This window comes from Eurytemora carolleeae, unplaced genomic scaffold, assembly GCF_000591075.1.
Source record: "Eurytemora carolleeae unplaced genomic scaffold, Eaff_2.0 scaffold1714, whole genome shotgun sequence".
Classification (NCBI taxonomy): Eukaryota; Metazoa; Arthropoda; class Copepoda; order Calanoida; family Temoridae; genus Eurytemora; species Eurytemora carolleeae.
In genome coordinates, this window is record NW_019397642.1 from 11,673 (window position 1) to 30,262 (window position 18,590).

The 18,590-nt window shown below is 31.3% G+C and overlaps 1 protein-coding gene and 1 long non-coding RNA gene across 3 annotated transcripts in view; one reads left to right on the forward strand and one right to left on the reverse strand.

Moving 5' to 3' along the window:
- Window positions 1-3,681: 3,681 nt before the first annotated feature.
- LOC111715310 (FMRFamide receptor) overlaps window positions 3,682-18,590 on the forward strand; it is a 34,514-nt gene continuing 19,605 nt past the window's right edge. The window contains exons 1-5 of one of the 2 annotated variants that reach the window (XM_023490618.1): window positions 3,682-3,745; window positions 5,161-5,230; window positions 11,852-11,907; window positions 12,656-12,723; window positions 16,198-16,310. In XM_023490618.1, coding sequence (XP_023346386.1) covers window positions 3,691-3,745; window positions 5,161-5,230; window positions 11,852-11,907; window positions 12,656-12,723; window positions 16,198-16,310 — 362 coding nt within the window. In that variant the 5' untranslated portion in view covers window positions 3,682-3,690. Of the gene's footprint in view, window positions 3,746-5,160; window positions 5,231-9,444; window positions 9,964-11,851; window positions 11,908-12,655; window positions 12,724-16,197; window positions 16,311-18,590 lie in introns of those variants that run through there. The other variant, XM_023490619.1, reaches the window with a different exon arrangement.
- On the reverse strand, window positions 12,843-13,407 carry LOC111715311 (uncharacterized). The gene is made up of 2 exons (XR_002768203.1): window positions 13,230-13,407; window positions 12,843-13,156 (listed from the first exon to the last, which is right to left on the reverse strand). It is a non-coding gene; the product is annotated as an uncharacterized LOC111715311 (long non-coding RNA).

The window sequence follows — 18,590 nt, forward strand, 5'->3', positions numbered from 1 at the left end:
CAGTTCATACATATTACTATCATGTTCATAATATATATTACCACAAAAGATACTTAATTGGTTTTTAGACTGGTTTTTGTCACAATACTCATCTTAAAATGCATTTTTCTTGTGTTTTATAATGAGAATGGACAAAATGAATTTATTTTGCCAATCTTTACAAAGATGGTATAAATTGTAGCTTGCAAATCAAATTCTTGAATAAAATACCCATTTTAAGGGTTTTCATGGAAACAACCAGTTTTCTATTGGATTTTAGAACTTAAACTCAACATTACTACGGCAAAGAAACTTCCCTAAAAAAATTGCATAAGTGACCGAGCCTTATTGACTTAAATACAATTGAAGGTAAGGTTTATAAGGTAAACTCAATATTGCTAACCCCCTGGTTCCTGTGGGGGTGGAGCAGAGTTTATAACTTTTATTGTTGGTATTCATCTCACTTTATCAAATGGAATTTGAAATAGAATAGACATATAAGATCTTTCTGACGTCTTTGTGAAGAATCTGAAATTTTTTTACCAATACGCTTTTCGTTTTGAAAAATCGTTTTATTTTTAATAATATGTACCTAATTATGCTTTACTTAAAGAGAATAAATCGTTGCAATTTATTTAATAACTCACATTTTGTCTAACTATTATAACATCAAATAAACCCGAATGTCTGTAAATGATACCTATCTGTAGTAATCCTCCATCTTGCAAATGTTGTGATTAATTTGTCTCCTAAAAACAAGGATAAATATAAAGGATAAATTATAATCTCATGAATATGTCATTCCAATCTATATATAAATACTTTGTTTGTCTGGGTTTCTGCCTGGTTGTTTGTTTGTGTTGTATCCAATAAACGTCAAAATCCGCAAATTTTTGGTTGGTTTTTGTTTTATCATGTATACAAAGAGAACATGTTAGCAATTGAAATAGAAGATGGACTCAAATCACCCTAAAAGCCTAGATATATAAAAAGCAACATTTCATCTTTGTTGTGAAAAACGATTAAGGTTCAGAAATATATATGTTTACCCGCAAAAATCTATGATGGAATATCAAAAATAGATTTGGTATTTTTGCACTGCACACTAAAAATAGAATTAAAAGTTTGTTATATAATTTGGCGCCGAAAGACACAAGCTTTCATCTGCATGGAACCCTAACTCTGTGTACAAAGTCTGCATAAATTCTGTTCAATCGTCTTTAATACCCTGTATATTGTTTGTATATATATATATTTATAATTTTTAAATATATATATACAAAAATTAAATTTTTTCTAATCTAATTGAATTACACAAAAGTACAACATACAATTATTTGATAATAAATAATTATTTGATAATTGTACTGTATGTAAGGTTGGAATCTCGTATAACACATATTTATAGTGAACCGTCTTAATTGTACACTCCAGCTAACGTATATTTGCAAATACGTAGACAAGTATTGCCCCCTCCTATTGCCCCCTTTCACAACTCTCAGAAAAGTTGGAATCGATTTAAACCCCCAGAGCCGATAATTTGATCGTTGAACGAAACACCAGAGTTTTCTTATAAAACTAACAAACACTTAAAACAATATGCCATAATAAAAAATATTGGGTTATGTACAAAACCTTATAATTCTTTCCCATTCCTGAACCCCTGTTTTCGATACTGTTTCAAGTTTTGGGAGAGAGAGAGAGAGAGAGAGAGAGAGAGAGAGAGAGAGTGCATATCAGATGTGTTCACTTACTGAATATCCTCAGCACACATCACATCAAGCTGCAATCTCACCGAGACTGAGGCCTTATAGATAGGAGCGAACCAAGAGAGAAAACCGTTCTATCCTCCAACACGGAGAGAAGAGAACCAGAGTTCAGTCAACGGAGATTTCTGGAGTATACAGGAATCAACCGGAGACTTCCTAAGGGATTGTTCACATGTTTGGGTAATGTTTCATGTACCAATTATTCAAGAAAGAGTATTGGTTAATTTTCTGATGTAACCTGAAACAATTGCTTTCATCTGGTTTCTGAAAAGGTTTTTGGTCAAATGGTTTAAATAATGAATTTTAAAGAAATTGATATGTTTTTAACAGTACACAGAGCTGGGGACTTTAGTGTTGGATATTCACAATTCTGATCGCTTGATCTCGATATCTAATCATGGGCACTTTTAATTTGAGGATCTACAAAAACCGATATATTTCCGTATCTTTATTTTATTTATTTCTCCTCATATCAAAACTTACTTTCCATCCCTGACAGGCACATTAACCATGCGGGATATCGAATGAAGATTAAATTAATCTGCAGATTTACAAAAGATCATGATCAAGAATTGATCTAGATATACACAAGAATTCTCGGCTGAATTTAATGATTTTTGCCAATAACAGAATAAACATTTTATATTTAAATAAAGATCAAATCTGGGAAAAATTGTTCTTGCATTGCAGCCCATCACAAAAATTTCGCAAAAATTTCGCAAAAATGTTGCAAAAATCTACCAAAACCTTCTAGCTAAAAGAAAGATATTGAGATGAAGAAAAATCGTGTAAATACATCTAGAGATCTATTTTCAACTTTGAATGCAAGGAAAGTTAATTGCGGTCGTGTATACTCTGCGTAAATGTTGAAAGCAGTTCTCTTTGGGCGGAATTTGTAAACAAGAATAGATGCATCCGTCTTGTGTTTACATTACCGCCCAGAGACAGTACACTGCAGTACAAAAGATGTGTACACTTGTGAAATAACTTTCCTTGCATTACATCCTTGAGTATAATAAGCCATTGTTTCAAGAATATGTAAACGAATAAATATTCTTTTAATAATTCTTGATATTGTGTTCACTTTCAGGGGCAGATTCTTCCCGGTGGAGGGGAGGGGAGCATGGGGGTAAATAATTAAAAACTATTGGCGGAGAAGTATTTATCCCCCACCTTACTTAACATTTTTGACTAATTTTGGACTGAATTTGGTCTTTTATTCTTAAAGATAAAAAGATAAAGGTATACAGTTTATGCCACAAACTCAAATGTTCTAATTCTTATATCTTTGTAACCTGGCGGTGTAAACCTTTGAGTTTTAAAACTTTGATTATTTGATCAAACAGAATTCATAACATTCTACGACATTGGGATGTCAAGATGAAGGTATTAGAAAATCTGAGTTTGTGACTGAGACTTTAATCATTGATGGAGCCAACCCCCCTTTTATAGACATTTATTTANTAGAGGTCTAATTTTTAAAATCCTCCCTTGCACCCTAACCATATAAGATAGAGGTCTAATTTTTAAAATCCTCCCTAGCACCCTAACCATATAAGATAGAGGTCTAGTTTTTAAAATCCTCCCTTGCACCCTAACCATAAAGATAGAGGTCTAATTTTTAAAATCCTCCCTTGCACCCTAACCATTTAAGATAGAGGTCTAATTTTTAAAAATCCTCCCTTGCACCCTACCACTAAGGATAAAGGTCTAATTTTTTTTTTAATGAGCAGGCCTTGAAAAGTTGGACAAGGGACATGTATCAGACTCCCTTATCTTAACTCTAAGGGCAAAATCAAAGGGGGGGGGGTGTTTTACATCTATATTGGACAAAAATAGCCCAATCGGAATAGAGTTAATCGATGTAATGTATCTAGTTATCTAAAATATAACGGTAAAATAGTGTGTTTCTAAAAATATAGAAATATTCTATTTCAGAAAAATGTCGGGAAACTGTACTTATTTAACGGCAGCTGCTACCGCCTCTTTCTATATAGGAACATTGTTATCACAAACTTTTAAAAACGATTGCTATGCAAATTTTGAAGACTAAGTAGACTTTGAAGTGTCGCAACCGCCTTTGGCCTTTGATTTTACATCACGACTTTTATGTAGCCCTAGACATTTACATTTTAAAACCCTGGTGCACTTGTTTTTAGCTTTTTAGTGTTTCAGACGTAATTGGCAGAATTTTCATCGATTTTTGCGTTAGAGCTTAAAACCTTTGGATCACTGTGTACTTTTGTAATCCATTTAAAGGGAGAGGCCGGCTATGTAACAAATTTGAGCTGAAAGTGCAGTATTGAAGAGAAATTCTTTAGCAATTATTTGATACCAATTAGACATTTTTACGTTGTACAATTTTTAAATAAGAGCGTAAAGTCGTTTGTAATATTTCACCAGTTGTTTCAGCCAACAGAAGAAACATTTTTTTACAATTATTTAATAATCCGGACAAGACATGTAAAAACATTAATTTATAATCTAATTTTCTGTTTAGGAACATAGAAATAGTAGAACTGTAGAATTAATATTTTCATTATCAGTTTTACCTGCTTCTTTAATTTTTTTCGCAGATTTCTTCTAAATTTCTTTTTCACAATCAAATAAGAGAATCCCTCCAACAAGCGACCTTAGCTGAAAGAATTTGAATAAACGTGCAAGATTTTAAAAGGAATCAAAAAAACTTATTTTTCTCAACCTGTTTGTAATTGTATACATTACATGTAACTATATGTATCTGTATGAAAAGTATTTTTTACATGTTTTATCCATGTTATTTAAGAATTTAAAAAAAACCGCATGTTTCTTCTGCTGACTGATACAACAGGTGAAATATTACAAACGACTTTGCGCTCTTATTTACAAATTGCACACTGTAAAACTGTCTCATTGATATTAAATAAATCCTAATGTTTTTCACTAAAATACTGCACTTTCAGTTCAAATATGTTACATAGCCGGCCTCACCCTTTAAAATTTAAGTTCTCTTCATTCTGAAATCTTAAAACCACTTTAGTAATTTTGCAAAAGCTCCATTTGAATTAATTACATTTGATCCAATTTACCCGTTTATAAATGCAATTAGGAGAACATAATTTCATTTAGATTGAACCTGGTTATCTTTCCTCTTTCATTCATTTAAAAAGATGGAAAAATACCAATATATGGTTTAGAAGAGCTAAAATAGATTATTTGGCTAAATTGATATTGCCTCTAGATAGAGTGTACAATGTGAATTAGCGATGACTACAGAAATTGATGATTTTAAAAACATTGTAAAATATAAATAAAATTGCAAAATATAAATAAAATTTGATACAAAAATAAATTGAAAATATATCCAAAAACTTAAACTTCAGCAAAATTTGATTTAATTCTTGTTTAATTGATAAAAATGTTTTCTGATCAGAGGGTATAATAATACCTATAGTTGGACTCATTGGACTACTGGGGAATCTAGCCGCCATCTACATACTCAGGTTAGTAAATCAAATTAAAATATATTCCACAAAATCCTTAGAAATTTAATTTTCATCCTTGCAATAGATGCAGCTCTTTAAAATTTTCAAAACTCTGTTTGGATACAAAAACTTCGAAACTCACTGGAGTAAAAAAGTGGGATAATAATTTCTTCAAAATTTAATAAAAATCTAAAAGTTGCATGATCGAAGCCGGTACATCATGAACTGTCTATATCCGAGCAGGTGCAACTTGAACTGTCTATATCCGAGCCGGTACATCATGAAATGTCTATATCCGAGCCGGTACAACATGCACTATCTATATCCAAGCCGGTACAACATGCACTATCTATATCCAAGACGGTAAAACTTGAACTGTCTATATCCGAGCCGGTAAAACATGAACTGTCTATATCTGAGCCTGTACATCATGAACTGTCTATATCCGAGCTGGTACGACTTGAACTACAACTTGAACAATCTATATCCGAGCCGAAACATCATGAACTGTCTATATCTGAGCCGGTACAACATGAACTGCCTATATCTTAGCCGGTAAAACATGACTGAGCCAGTACAACATGAACTGTCTATATCTTAGCCGGTAAAACATGAACTGTCTATATCTTAGCCGGTACAACATGAATTGTCTATATCCGAGCCGGTGCAACATGAACTGCCTATGCATTCAGTCGCAACGTCTAGTCTTCACTACTTAGCGTAATATTGACCCAGCACGTATTAAACAACAAATGTAGTCCGAATTTAATGAGCTGCGTCTCAAATCCGACAAAAACTGTCTAAATTGAGCGCCGGCTTAACTCTTTAAACCTTGAATACATTAATTTTAAGTGGCCGGAACCAACCATATTTGAGCCGCGACTGAAATTTAAGCCGCGGCTCAAATTTTTTAAATTCGGCCTCTGGCAAGATATCTGTGCATGATATTTGGGTGTAGTATTTCAAAGCAAATATAACAATAACATTTTTATCAAACAAAGCGTAATCATAGAAAAACAAAATTCCACAACAAATTTCAATTTGCAGGCAAATTTGCGCGGAATTGCAGGATTTAAAAAAAATTGCACTGTATTAAAATTAGATTATCCTGTAGATATACAAACATATCTCATTTCACAGTTTATCTTTCAGAATTATTACAGGGACATTACAGTTTTGAAAAAATTACAAAATATACTCTGCAGACATATCTTTATTATTCCTTTTGATAAAAGGCATTACAATATTCCATATTTAATATTTTTGTAGCAAAATATTTTACTGGATTCCTGTGGAAAATTGGACGAAAATTTTATTCGAAGTTTTGAAATTTATAAAATGACGGACCATAAAATTTATTTTTTATTTGAAATATTGAAGAACGATTATACTTTTCAAAAAATCTCATCCTGATTATACATTTTTATTACTTTTGTTTAAAGATCATATTTTTCAAACTATTGGACTGACCTGTATAATGTATATTTTTTTGGCTTGCAACGTTTTATATCCATACTCTTTCTCTATCAGCTTCACCCCGGCCCCCCACATCTAACAGAAAAAGTTTTAATAAGATCAAAAAGAAAAAATGAAAAAGAAACATACAACTTTTTAAGAATGACAAACATAAGAAACCTGCTTTACATAATGTTTTGTTTGTTAAAATTTGTCATGAAAACTTACCAAAAAGTACCTTCATTAAACAAACAAAAAACAGTGGTTTAGCTACATTTACTGTGGATGAAAAGTCGATTTAAAATTGAAAGTTTAAACCAGAGCTTTTTCAAAACCGTAGTTTTTACTTTACGATCGTAGATATCATCATTTTCCTAACTAAAATTTACTATTTTCAATTTTAAAAATGTTTTTTTTTACGGACAGGCCATTCCATAAAAAGAAGATAACTAGAAATCTGTTTATCTGTTTATCTGTTTATCTGTGTATTTGTTTATCTGTTTATCTGTTTATCTGTTTATCTGTTTATCTGTTTATCTGTGTATCTGTTTATCTGTTTATCTGTTTATCTGTTTACATCTATAGTCCCTTTGACCCCTCTTATGTGCACAGAAAATTGATGAAAATTGATGATTAATATTTTGGAAAAGTTCTATTAAAATTGAATGAGTTTGTTTATGCTTCAAAGGGCTTGGAAGAAAATTAGACCGGCCTGGAAACGTTTATTTGATAAAAAATACAGTGATCACCAGAAAACAATGAAAAAGGAAAAAGACATTCTAGCATTGCTCTGTTGCATTTGATATTGTAACATAGCAAATAGTCTTACTAAACAGTTATTCGTGAAAAGGTCTGTTTACACTGCACAATTGTTGTGTATCATACTGATGAACTTTTTAGATTATAATAGTCTAAAAGTCTTCTTCCTGTTTTAGTTATTACTGAGTAAGCTCTAATTCTCGTGAATTTAATATATCATGAAAACTAGACTGAGACTAATTTTTTAAATTAATATATAATTTAATAATCAGTAAATCACCTGCACAGCTTTTTTAAGTCGGGTCTAACCCAATCTTAAGACGCGAGACTAAAGGATTTAGAAACAAAACTGATATTTCAAGTCGGACGGACATTGATCCATTTAAAAATAACATCAATAATTTTTTCCTATTTTATTAAATTTTCCTTAAAATTCTTTTAAAATCTAAGAAACCCCGAAAAAGTGAACGTAAACATAATTTCAGAGACCTCAGATGCGCCATGATACCAACAAATTGTGGATTACTTGCGCATTTCTACTGCAAAAAATACATTAACAAAATTATATACTTTTAAACCTATCTTTCACATCATTGATAAGTTAAAGGTTTTAAAGGTACCGTTGTGAATCCGGCATTACCATCTTTAGAAGCTACTTGTAATTACGCGTACAGTCCCTTTAATATATTTCAAAATGCTGATTTTGTTTTTGGTAATCTGCTAGCCGTGAATTCATGGAAAAATCTTGAAGTCGTGTTGATGTGGCAAAAACCATTTTTGCAATTTTACAAGTCTGCTGAATGAAAATCTATCATCGGAGAGTCCCCGTCCCCCCTTCTTGTTTTTTTTTTTGGGGGGGGGGGTTAAATAATTTTTGTTCTGAAAGGTACTGCAAATGTCTTAGATAAAATATTAGAAAACTAAAGTTTCAGTTCTTTTTGTGACCATGAGAAAGGTTTCTTATACAAAAGCAGTTAATGAGTTTACAGATACTAGACTATTAGTGCGCTTCGCGCCCATCTTATATTTTTACTTTTAACTGTGGCTTTATCTGTAAGCATCTTCTCTTTGTACAGTGTAAAAAAAACATAAAAAGAAGTTTGCGGATTTTATAATGTTTTTACGCGCATTTTCGACATTTTACAAAAAAAATAAAATTTTTTAAATCCAATAACATTTTTGTAAATTTCTTATTCTTGAAAATGCACCAATTAAAATAGAAAAATGGCGACTTTCTGACTATACTAAACAAAAATTGTTATATTGTATATTTACCGAATTTTTATACAAATCCTCTCCATTGATAGAATTCATACATACTCTGAGCATAAGCTTTATATTTAAGCAATTTTTTCCCTTTTAGATAAGCCAAAATATTTAAATTTTAATGATCTATTATCTATGGTTCTGGTACCCCACATTCAATAAGATGATCATTTTTAGATCAAATTTAGAAATGAGATTTTATTTTAAATCAAAAAGCAATTTTGAAAAAACTTTTTGATTTTGTTGGTGTTTTACTTTAACTCCAAGAAAATTGAGTTATACAGGAATTGAATTTTTGCCCATATTGCCTAATACCTACATCTTTGCAACCTAATGTTGTATCTTTTTTATTTAAAAATTAGACTATTTAATCTAACAAAATGTATAGTTTAAAAATCAAAGGTCTACGACATCGGGTTGCAGAGATATAGGATTAGAAAATTAGAGTTTGTGGCAAACATTCAATTCCTTTGAGATCAAAATTTATGCATCCTGAAATCCTAAAACTCTAAAAAGTTACTTAACTCCAAGTTTTGTTTGTCAGAACCAGAAAAACTGCATTAAAGTTACTTGTTGTTTACTAGGGATAATCGAGAAAAAAATGCGAAATAAATAATTTTTCTGAATCGTCCGTAAGGTTTTTATCCAACAATTTAATATTCGAGAAATCACTAAAATGCTCCCAAAAAAAATTACATGTTACACCTCATTTTTTTTAAATATTCATGCTATATTCATGCTTGAAAAAGAATTTTGAAAAATTTAAAATTTTTTGAGTTAAATTACCAAATTCACTAAAAACAGCAAAAAAGTCAAAAACACTTTAAGTTTGTGGCGAACCCAGGGTTACCCTTAAAGGATGAGACTTCAGAGACGATTGTACAGAATTTATTAGTCAGTTTCCTTATATTTATGATTCAATGCAAACACTTTTTTCTTTATTAAACGTTTACACAATTTGTATTAAAATAACATTGTGATTTATTTCCTCATGTTTTATGTATATTTATAGTTTGTAAGATTTGAAAGTTTATGCACACTGCACAGTGCGCAGGTAGAAATGCGCAGATATTTAGGCCAGTAGGAGTTAAAAAGTTAGAATGGAAACATCAGGCATTTTATTTGGATTTAAAGAAAAGTAAATCAAAAGCAAACATTCAAAGAAAATTGATTTATCAAATTTGTTTATTTGTTTATCCAAAATGAATGTGAATTTAGGACTGAAGAGAATGGATAGGAAAGAATAAAAAGATAGAATTTGTCCAACTGATGTAAGTAAATTTCTAAAAAAAAAATAATAAGAAGATAATAGTTTATTTCAAAATATATATTGAATATAGATTATCCTTAACAAATGTATGTATATATGATAATTTCGTAAATATTGTTTTTTTTTCAGTTGAACCTCATGATTAAGAAAATAAAGAAGAAATTAAAGAAGAATAAATATTTCTTATGAATAGTTCTAAATCATTCAAATTAAAAGAAGAAATCCTATTCCATTACACAATTTTGACTTAGTTTTGAAATTGAAATGTTTCCAGCATTTATGAAAGCACAAAAAGCCGACCACATGTTTAAGATATTAAGGGTAATTTTGAAGTGTTCTTTAAAGAGTCATATTGGTTGAAAAATTGTAATGAAGACGACATGAAGCTTTTTCATTATCATCATGGTTGGTGCATCAGACTAAAACAAACTTCACAGACTGAACTGACTTAGAGATTTCGCATTAGATTTTTCCTTACTTTCAAAGTTCACTTTTACTTTTCTGAAGACATGAACATAGCACTTAAACATATTTTCTTTTTCTTTTGGGCTCCAGTAATATAAATTAAAGGGGATTGTTTATTGTGACGTACTGTCTCGTTTTGCCTTATTTTGTCTGTATGTGTACTATACAGCTTGCGCTGGCGTGTTCAACGTCGGCCCGATACTTAAAATGAATCAGTGGTACCTAGGGGTGTTAACGTTTTCATTTTTTGAAAACTATCGTTTCGTTACGAAAACGACGACAAAAAACGAAAACAAAACGATCTTTTTTTAAAAAAGTTTGTTTTTATAAAGCTCGCCGTTTCGTTAATGAGGGGAGAGGAAACCGCCCTGAAGGGCATCGGTACTTATCATTGAGCAGTTTTAAAGGAAATACCAAGATGTTTTAGCTCCCCCACAACTTTTTATCTACATATAAGACGACATGAAACGATCGTTTTGAAAACGATCGGAAAACGAAACAAAAAACGACCGTTTAACGATCGTTTTCAAAAACGATTAACAAACTGGTACCATGGTTGTAATGCAAGGAAAGTTAATTGCCGTTGCGTATACTCTGCGTACATATTGGGCGGAATTTGTAAACAAGAATAGATGCATCAGTGTTCGTTTAGTATCCGAGGAGGTTAAAAGCATTAAATTTTGATAATTTTGTTAATTAACATAATAGTTTCCTATGAGTATGACCAGAATATTTCATTGATTTTTAATGTAAAGATGGATCCCATGTCAGGCTTCCACATCCGTCTTGTGTTTACATTGTCGCCCAGAGACAGTACACTGCAGTACAAAAGATGCGTACACGTCTGAAATAACCTTCCTTGCATTATAACCTTGAGTGGTACCATGGTTCCATCAAGAAGATTAGAATTTTAATTAAATATAGATTGTCAATTACTTGATAATCTAGTTGATTACAACTCTTCTCAATATTTTTTATTTGGTTGTTGGAATCCACCGCTAGTTAAAACTCTTTGCAACTTGACGATGTAGACCTTTGATATTTCAAACTAAGATTTTTAGATCTAACGGCACTCATAGTTTGAAATATCAAAGGTTTACTTAACTGGGGTGATAGATAGTGGGATTAGAAAAATAGAATTTGTTTAAAGAACTCAATTCCTTTTTCCTATGTTGAGAAATATTTTTTCTCTAAAAACAGGTGAACAAAGGGTAATCTAGTTTGTTGGAGATCTAATATCATAACCCGGTGGTAGATTTTCAAACATCCTGCAAATCTTCCAATAAGATATATAAAAATCTGCGAAACCAAATGAGATTAGCACTAGAAAGGGAGAATTTAAACAAGTCTGTTTTATATTTTTGTTATTTTTATCATTATTAATCTTTTTATTATAATAATAATAGCGTATTCTATTTCTTTAGGAAACCTGAGATGAAATCGAGTTTTAATCAGCTTTTGATCACCTTATCCATACTAGGGAAACATTCATTTATTTTGTTGGGGTTAAGAAGAAAGAGGAAGGATGAATGAAAAAATGAATGAATGAATAAATGAATAAATGAATAAATGAATAAATGAATAAATGAATAAATGAATAAATGAATAAATGAATAAATGAATAAATGAATAAATGAATAAATGAATTAATGAAATGAATAAATGAATAAACGAATAAATGAGAAAATGAATAAATGAATAAATGATTAAATGAACAAATTAATGAATGAATAAATAAATAAATGAATAAATGAATAAATGAATAATCGAATAAATGACAAAATGAATAAATGAATAAATGATTAAATGAACAAATGAATAAATGAATAAATGAATAATCGAATAAATGACAAAATGAATAAATGAATAAAATATAGGATGAACAAATGAATGAATGAATAAATGAATAAATGAAAGGATGAATAATTGAATAAATGAATAAATGAATAAATGAATAAATGAATAAATGAATAAATTAATAAACGAATAAATGAATAAATGAATAAATGAATAAATGAATAAATGATTAAATGAATAAATGAATAAATGAATAAATGAATAAATAAATAAATGAATAAATGAATAAATGAATAGGAATAAATGAATAAATGAATAAATGAATAAATAAATAAATGAATAAATGAATAAATGAATAAATGAAAAAATGAATAAATGAATAAATGAATAAATGAATAAATGAATAAATGAATAAATGAATATATATATAGATTTGTGCTACCTAATAATGACAGTCTGGGATTACAGCGCTATCAAGGTTTTCAAATACGAGCCAGTGGTAAGTTTAGGTTTAGGTTTAGGTTTAGCTTTTGGTTTAGGTCTAGGTTTAGGTTTAGGTTTTGGTTTTGGTTTTGGTTTTGGTTGTTATGGTAAAGTATTGTTGAATAACTATGTGTATAAAAATATTGTTCTTTTTATTTATATTTTTGATATTAACAGTACCTATTCAATCATTTTATTTGATCTTCAGTGTTCTTCAGTATAGTATTCAGATTAGTAGGAGTTACCAGTTTGTTATTATTCAGGGTTTACACCTTCAGAAGGATGGTTGGTGGGGGCAGCATTATAGTATTCAGATTAGTAGGAGCTACCAGTTCCTTGTTATTCAGGGTTTACACCTTCAGGAGGATGGTTGGTGGGGGCAGCATTATAGTATTCAGATTAGTAGGAGCTACCAGTTCCTTGTTATTCAGGGTTGTTATTCAGGAAACCTAAAATATAACTATTCTAACTGTCATATTGGATTTTATGAAATGATATATATTCTAAGAATTGACAAGTTACCTTAAAGAAGGCCAAATGTTGACTGGCTGGGATCCCAGGCCTGTTGACATCCTCAGTTTCTCTCTGGTATTGTTGAATGTCGTCTTCCCGTATTGGAAAAGAAAGCCATTCATTCTCCTGAAACATTTCTAAAAGAGCTTTGTTGTCGGAAAGGAACAAGATTCTGACGATGAACAGATAGAACAGAATAACCCTCAAATCAAAATCGATAATGCAGAAAACTCTTTATTTCCTAAAAAAAATGAAATGAATAATGATAAATAATTATTACAATGGTTTACGAATTTTATAATGAAAAGATTCTTACGATCTATTTGAGTATCTGTGGGTTAAACTGTCGGGGAGTCCTAAGACGTTTTTTTATACATTAAAACTTCCGAAAAGAGTGACAATTAAATGTTAAGGAAAGTCACGAATTCTTTATATGAAAATATTCTTTGCTTAACTTTGAAGTGGTTCACAATTAATAAAAGTGTTTATATTCCGTTGTCGGAGAACAAAGAGAAGCGGGCTGAAATTGTTTGGTTTGGTTTCTCGTCTCCGAGAGGAGCTTTTAGGTTGAAGACAACATTACATAGAGGGGGGGGGGTCTTGAAGTAAATGGTTGACAAGCTTATTCTTCAAATTAAACTAGTTTTGGTAGAAACTTAAACATGTCATCTGTTCTGTATCCACTGTATATTCAAGCTATCAAGATTCTAGATCACCAAAGTCAGATTGCATTGATTCCAGTTGTTGTTGTCTTCCAACGGAAGAGACCATTTTTTGCTGGATTTCATATGAGTAAGATCAATAAGTTCTGCTTTTCTCTAATCCTTAATAGTGTTGTATATTAATGATAATGATCTTTTTTGGTGACTAGTGAGGAATAAAATATATATCCCTATTTTCTGTTGTAAATATTAGAGCGGAAGAATTCTAATTGTTACCGATTTGAGAGGCCCGAAGGAATCCGGGGATTTCCAATGGGGAGTTCACCTGGTATTTTGGCAAAATTAGGGATTCCCGACGAGGGCGAGCAGGTCAACCTGTACAGAAACAAGAGTTAGTGGACGATGAGTTTACTAGTATTTGATCAGTCCAGAATAAAACTTTGATTTTCTTGGTTTCCAGTAAATGTGTGTATGTGTTCTGTGTTAAATGTTCTCAAGTATTCCTACCATTATTAGACCAGACTAAAAATCTATTTGTTGATTATTTACATAAAAGTGTTTCTTCTACATAAAAACAATTGAGGAAATTCATCACTATTTTAAGCTAGTAATACGCTGTAAATGGAGCGTGCCTTTCTAAATATAGAGGGTTCTTTGAAATTTGTACAGTCTCTTTATAGAAATAATTATAGACATTTGGTTAGTCATGTATTTTATTCTTATCTTCCCAATTACCTTTAAATTGGATTTTTTAGAGGTTTTATTTCACTTTTAGAACATTGAACAAAATAATTGAATTGAATTGAAATTTATTATTCAAATGTGCAGTGAAGGCAAAGAAGCATTTATCATTATTTTTAACAGATATTGGGAGACATATTGTGGAGCGTTGGGCTTAAGAGCTACAATAGTGGTTATTTCATATTATTAATAATAAAACCTAATATTGATTTTAAAAATCTAAAACTTCCATCATTTTAAAGGTCTTAAACTTACCAAACCTTGAAATTATGTAAAAATTTGGATGCTATTAATAATCCAGAAATAGGGGATTCTACATCCCTCTTTAAGCCCCCCCCCCCATATCCCCTTCTTGAATGTCATGTTATGTTTGACAACTACCTACTCACGCATTCCTTATAAATATTCTTGCGGAGTTCCTTAACATCTAGAAGTAAAATAGTCATCTTCAGTCTTATCCCTGATAGTTATACAAGGCATGCACAACAATACCGATTTTTTATTCGACCAGCTGTGAGGATTGGACTGCTGTGGAAAATTCCTCTCAATGGGGCTTTAGGGCTTACAACTCCCCATTTTACATAAGGGGTGCAGTTATTGGTTTCCTTAATTCCCCTAAACTCGGAAAAAGTATAATAGAAAGAACACAGGGAGTAACCCCCTATACCCTTCCTCCTACAAACATCCTTATCTCTCTCCTACCTGCTCCGGGACTTGATGTCAAAAAAACTAGTTGGAGAGGCCTAAAAGTGTAGAAAAAAGAAACAAGGAGCAAGAAGAAAAAAGAAAATTGAACAGGAAAAAGTGGAAGGGAAATCTCTTAATATTAGAGATAAGGGCTTGGAAGACGTCCCCCCCACTGGGAAGGGGGAGGGGGTTGAGACTATCGCTCTCCCCACCCCCAAGAACATATTAGGAAATTGTCTTTTTGCTCAGTCAGGTGCAATTCAAGAGTAAACAATTCTATATAGAGTTATGAGAAAGAAAGCAAGATCCTCAGCTAGTTCAATTAAATACATGGTTCAGCAAAAAAGCAAGATCCTTTAAAAATAGTTCTTTCTTGTAAATCCCAAAAGACATCAAAAAAAATTCTTTTCTTTTTATTTTTAAAATTAGCCGCATATGATTGAAAGATGTATGAACAAGAAGAAAAAAAAAAAAAAAAAAAATAGAAATCTCAAAATATTTACATCTGATATCATATAAATATTTAAAAATATTGTAAAATTTTATTAAAATAAATTATTAAAGTTAAAAAGAAGTAAAATAGATCAAAATAAGCTACAGTCGTCGTCGTAAATATCAATACAATGAAGAAAACTTTCTATTTCAATTTTGATTTCTACTAAGGTTTTAAATAGTAAAGATATATATACATGGAAACTATGAGAAGTTAGTAAGAATACGAAATTTGATGAATTCTTTCGATGTATGGCTTATTTAGGGTTTAGGTGGATATAATCACTGTATATGTCTCCAATGGCTAGAAAGATTAATTCTATTTCTCAAATAAAAATTTATTTAAAAATGAATGATAATTATATCGAACTAACATTATTTTAACATTAATCTAGGTGTATGTCTACATGTTCCCGTACTTCTGGTACCCTGTAAAGAACATTTTAATGTCTTGGACCACCTTCTTGATCATGGGGATTGCCACAGAAAGATATCTGGCTGTTTGCAGGTAAGCTAAAACCACAAAGTATGGTTAACTCGATGTGAATTCAAAATTGCTGGGGTCGACAACACAGTACATGCACTAAGTACGGACTAGGTAGCCTAGACCTTCCGGTACGAGTAAATGCCTTTTTTATGAAAGAAGGGTATGATGATAAGGTGTAATTCTAAAGTCAGCATGCATTATTTATAAATGCTGTACAAATTAAATATGTTTGTCCTGAGGTCTGTCTTGTACTTTAAATGAGGAGCAGTTTACAAAATGGCCTCTTTTCTAGCTAAGTAGAGTACACTTACATTAAATTAAGCTTTTGGCGTGTACTGCAGTGTTTTGCTGTGTACTGACCGAAGCTGAAGAAATAGTAGAGTTTTGTCAAGGATGTAATGCAAGGAAAGTTATTTCAGAGGTGTACACATCTTTTATACTGCAGTGTACTGTCTCTGGGCGGATGTCAAAGCCTCGACATGGGATCCATCTTTCACATAAAAAATCAATGAAATATTCTGGTCATAGGAAAATATTTTCTAAATTATCAAAATTATCAAAATTTAATGCTTTTAACCCCCTCAGATACTAAACGAACAAGGATGCATCTATTCTTGTTTACAAATTCCGCCCAGAGAGAACTGGTTTCAATATGTACGCATAATATACGCAACTGAAATTAACTCTCCTTGCATTACATCCTTGAGTTTTGTGGAGAGTGGCACACTTACCTTAGTGGAGAGAGACATTTACAAATATGGTTTTACACTTTATAGAACTTTTCTGTTCTTAACTTTAGATAAATTTACAAAATTTTCCTCTGATTTTAATAAAACGTTTAGTTTAACAAATAATGGAAGAAATTTTCCAAAAAAAAATATTACTTCCCTGTTGGTAACTGAACCCCCTCTCCCCCCTGAATTTCATAGTTTTCACTTCTCCTGTGGGGGGGGGGGTTAGTCCACACAGCCCCCCTCCCCTCCCAGTTTGAGCAGAAGTTATTAAAGTTTAAGCAATAAATCTCAATTCAAGTTTCTAACCAGTGAGTTGAAATACACTTTGGTCAAAAAGCTGAACTGATGAGGCCCAATTTTTTTGAGGCAATCCAGAAGACCACTCGAAAGGTTATAGACGGTCAGATTTGAAATTTATTTTCTCGGAAAAGTTGCCTTTTTTTTTGGAAAATCTACGAACATTTTTGTTGATTTCCAGATTACCATGAAAAATGGGGACTTGAAGAGAAACAGTTAAAGGATAACATTGTTAGTAGAAAAGAGACGCGAAAGCTTACAGTCATAGATAAAGATAGATTGCGCATAAGACGACATTTTTCATCTTGAAAGATATAAATGTACAGAGATGTTTTAAAGATATTCCTATTATATAGATTAACTAGGTCGGTTGTGAACATTTGCTGTTCTTATGTCATCGAGTACTTGTGGTGTACATGAGTTCTGTAGAGAGAAATTTAAGTTAGTTTAGTCCTTCTCATGTCCTTCTTCAGTTCTTGTCAATATGATATATTGCTCAGTGAAATATTGTTGTTCAAGTAGTTCCATTCCCGGAGTTATTTTACTGCACTCTATTATGATGAAATCCATTAAACCACCAAACCACCTCGCTTATCATTGAAGTACACTTTGACCCCTAGAAGTATGAGTTCGCGGACTGTACAATTCTTAGTGATTTTGCGTACATAAGCTATCTATGTTTATTTATTTTTCCATGCTTTGCAGTACCTGTTTTATATATTTCGTTGGAGGCCCCAAACAATGTGAGACAGCTTTCTTAATTGAATCTGTAGTAGTTTTGACAACTACATTTACACAAGAAAAATATCAATTCCTCCAGATAAATAATATCTGTCCATATAAATGGATTGGAGGCCATAAACATGTGAAGCAAGAAGAATTCTGCTCTTGAATTCAATCTATTTTTGCTTTATAACTTTATTATACAGTACGCACCAAAAGCTTATTTATACAAGTGTTTAAAAAAATAAAAATGAAGATATTTTAAACATGTTTCTAAACGAATATTTTAAATACATCTTTTCTAAATTCTTGAGATGAGGTTGAGCTGACATTTTGGCGTTTTTTTGCCGCTTTTCGCACTAGGCTAACATTTCTTTGCAACTTAGAACAAAATAAAGTTTATTAAATCATAATTTGAGAAAGGGTTCAGTCCCTAAACTTTTTTAATTTAAAACTTTAAGCGAAGGAAAATATAAAACCGCACACAGAACATAACCAAGGGTTTTTGTTTTTAGATGGACAAATTATGCAAAATACGACCGCTTCC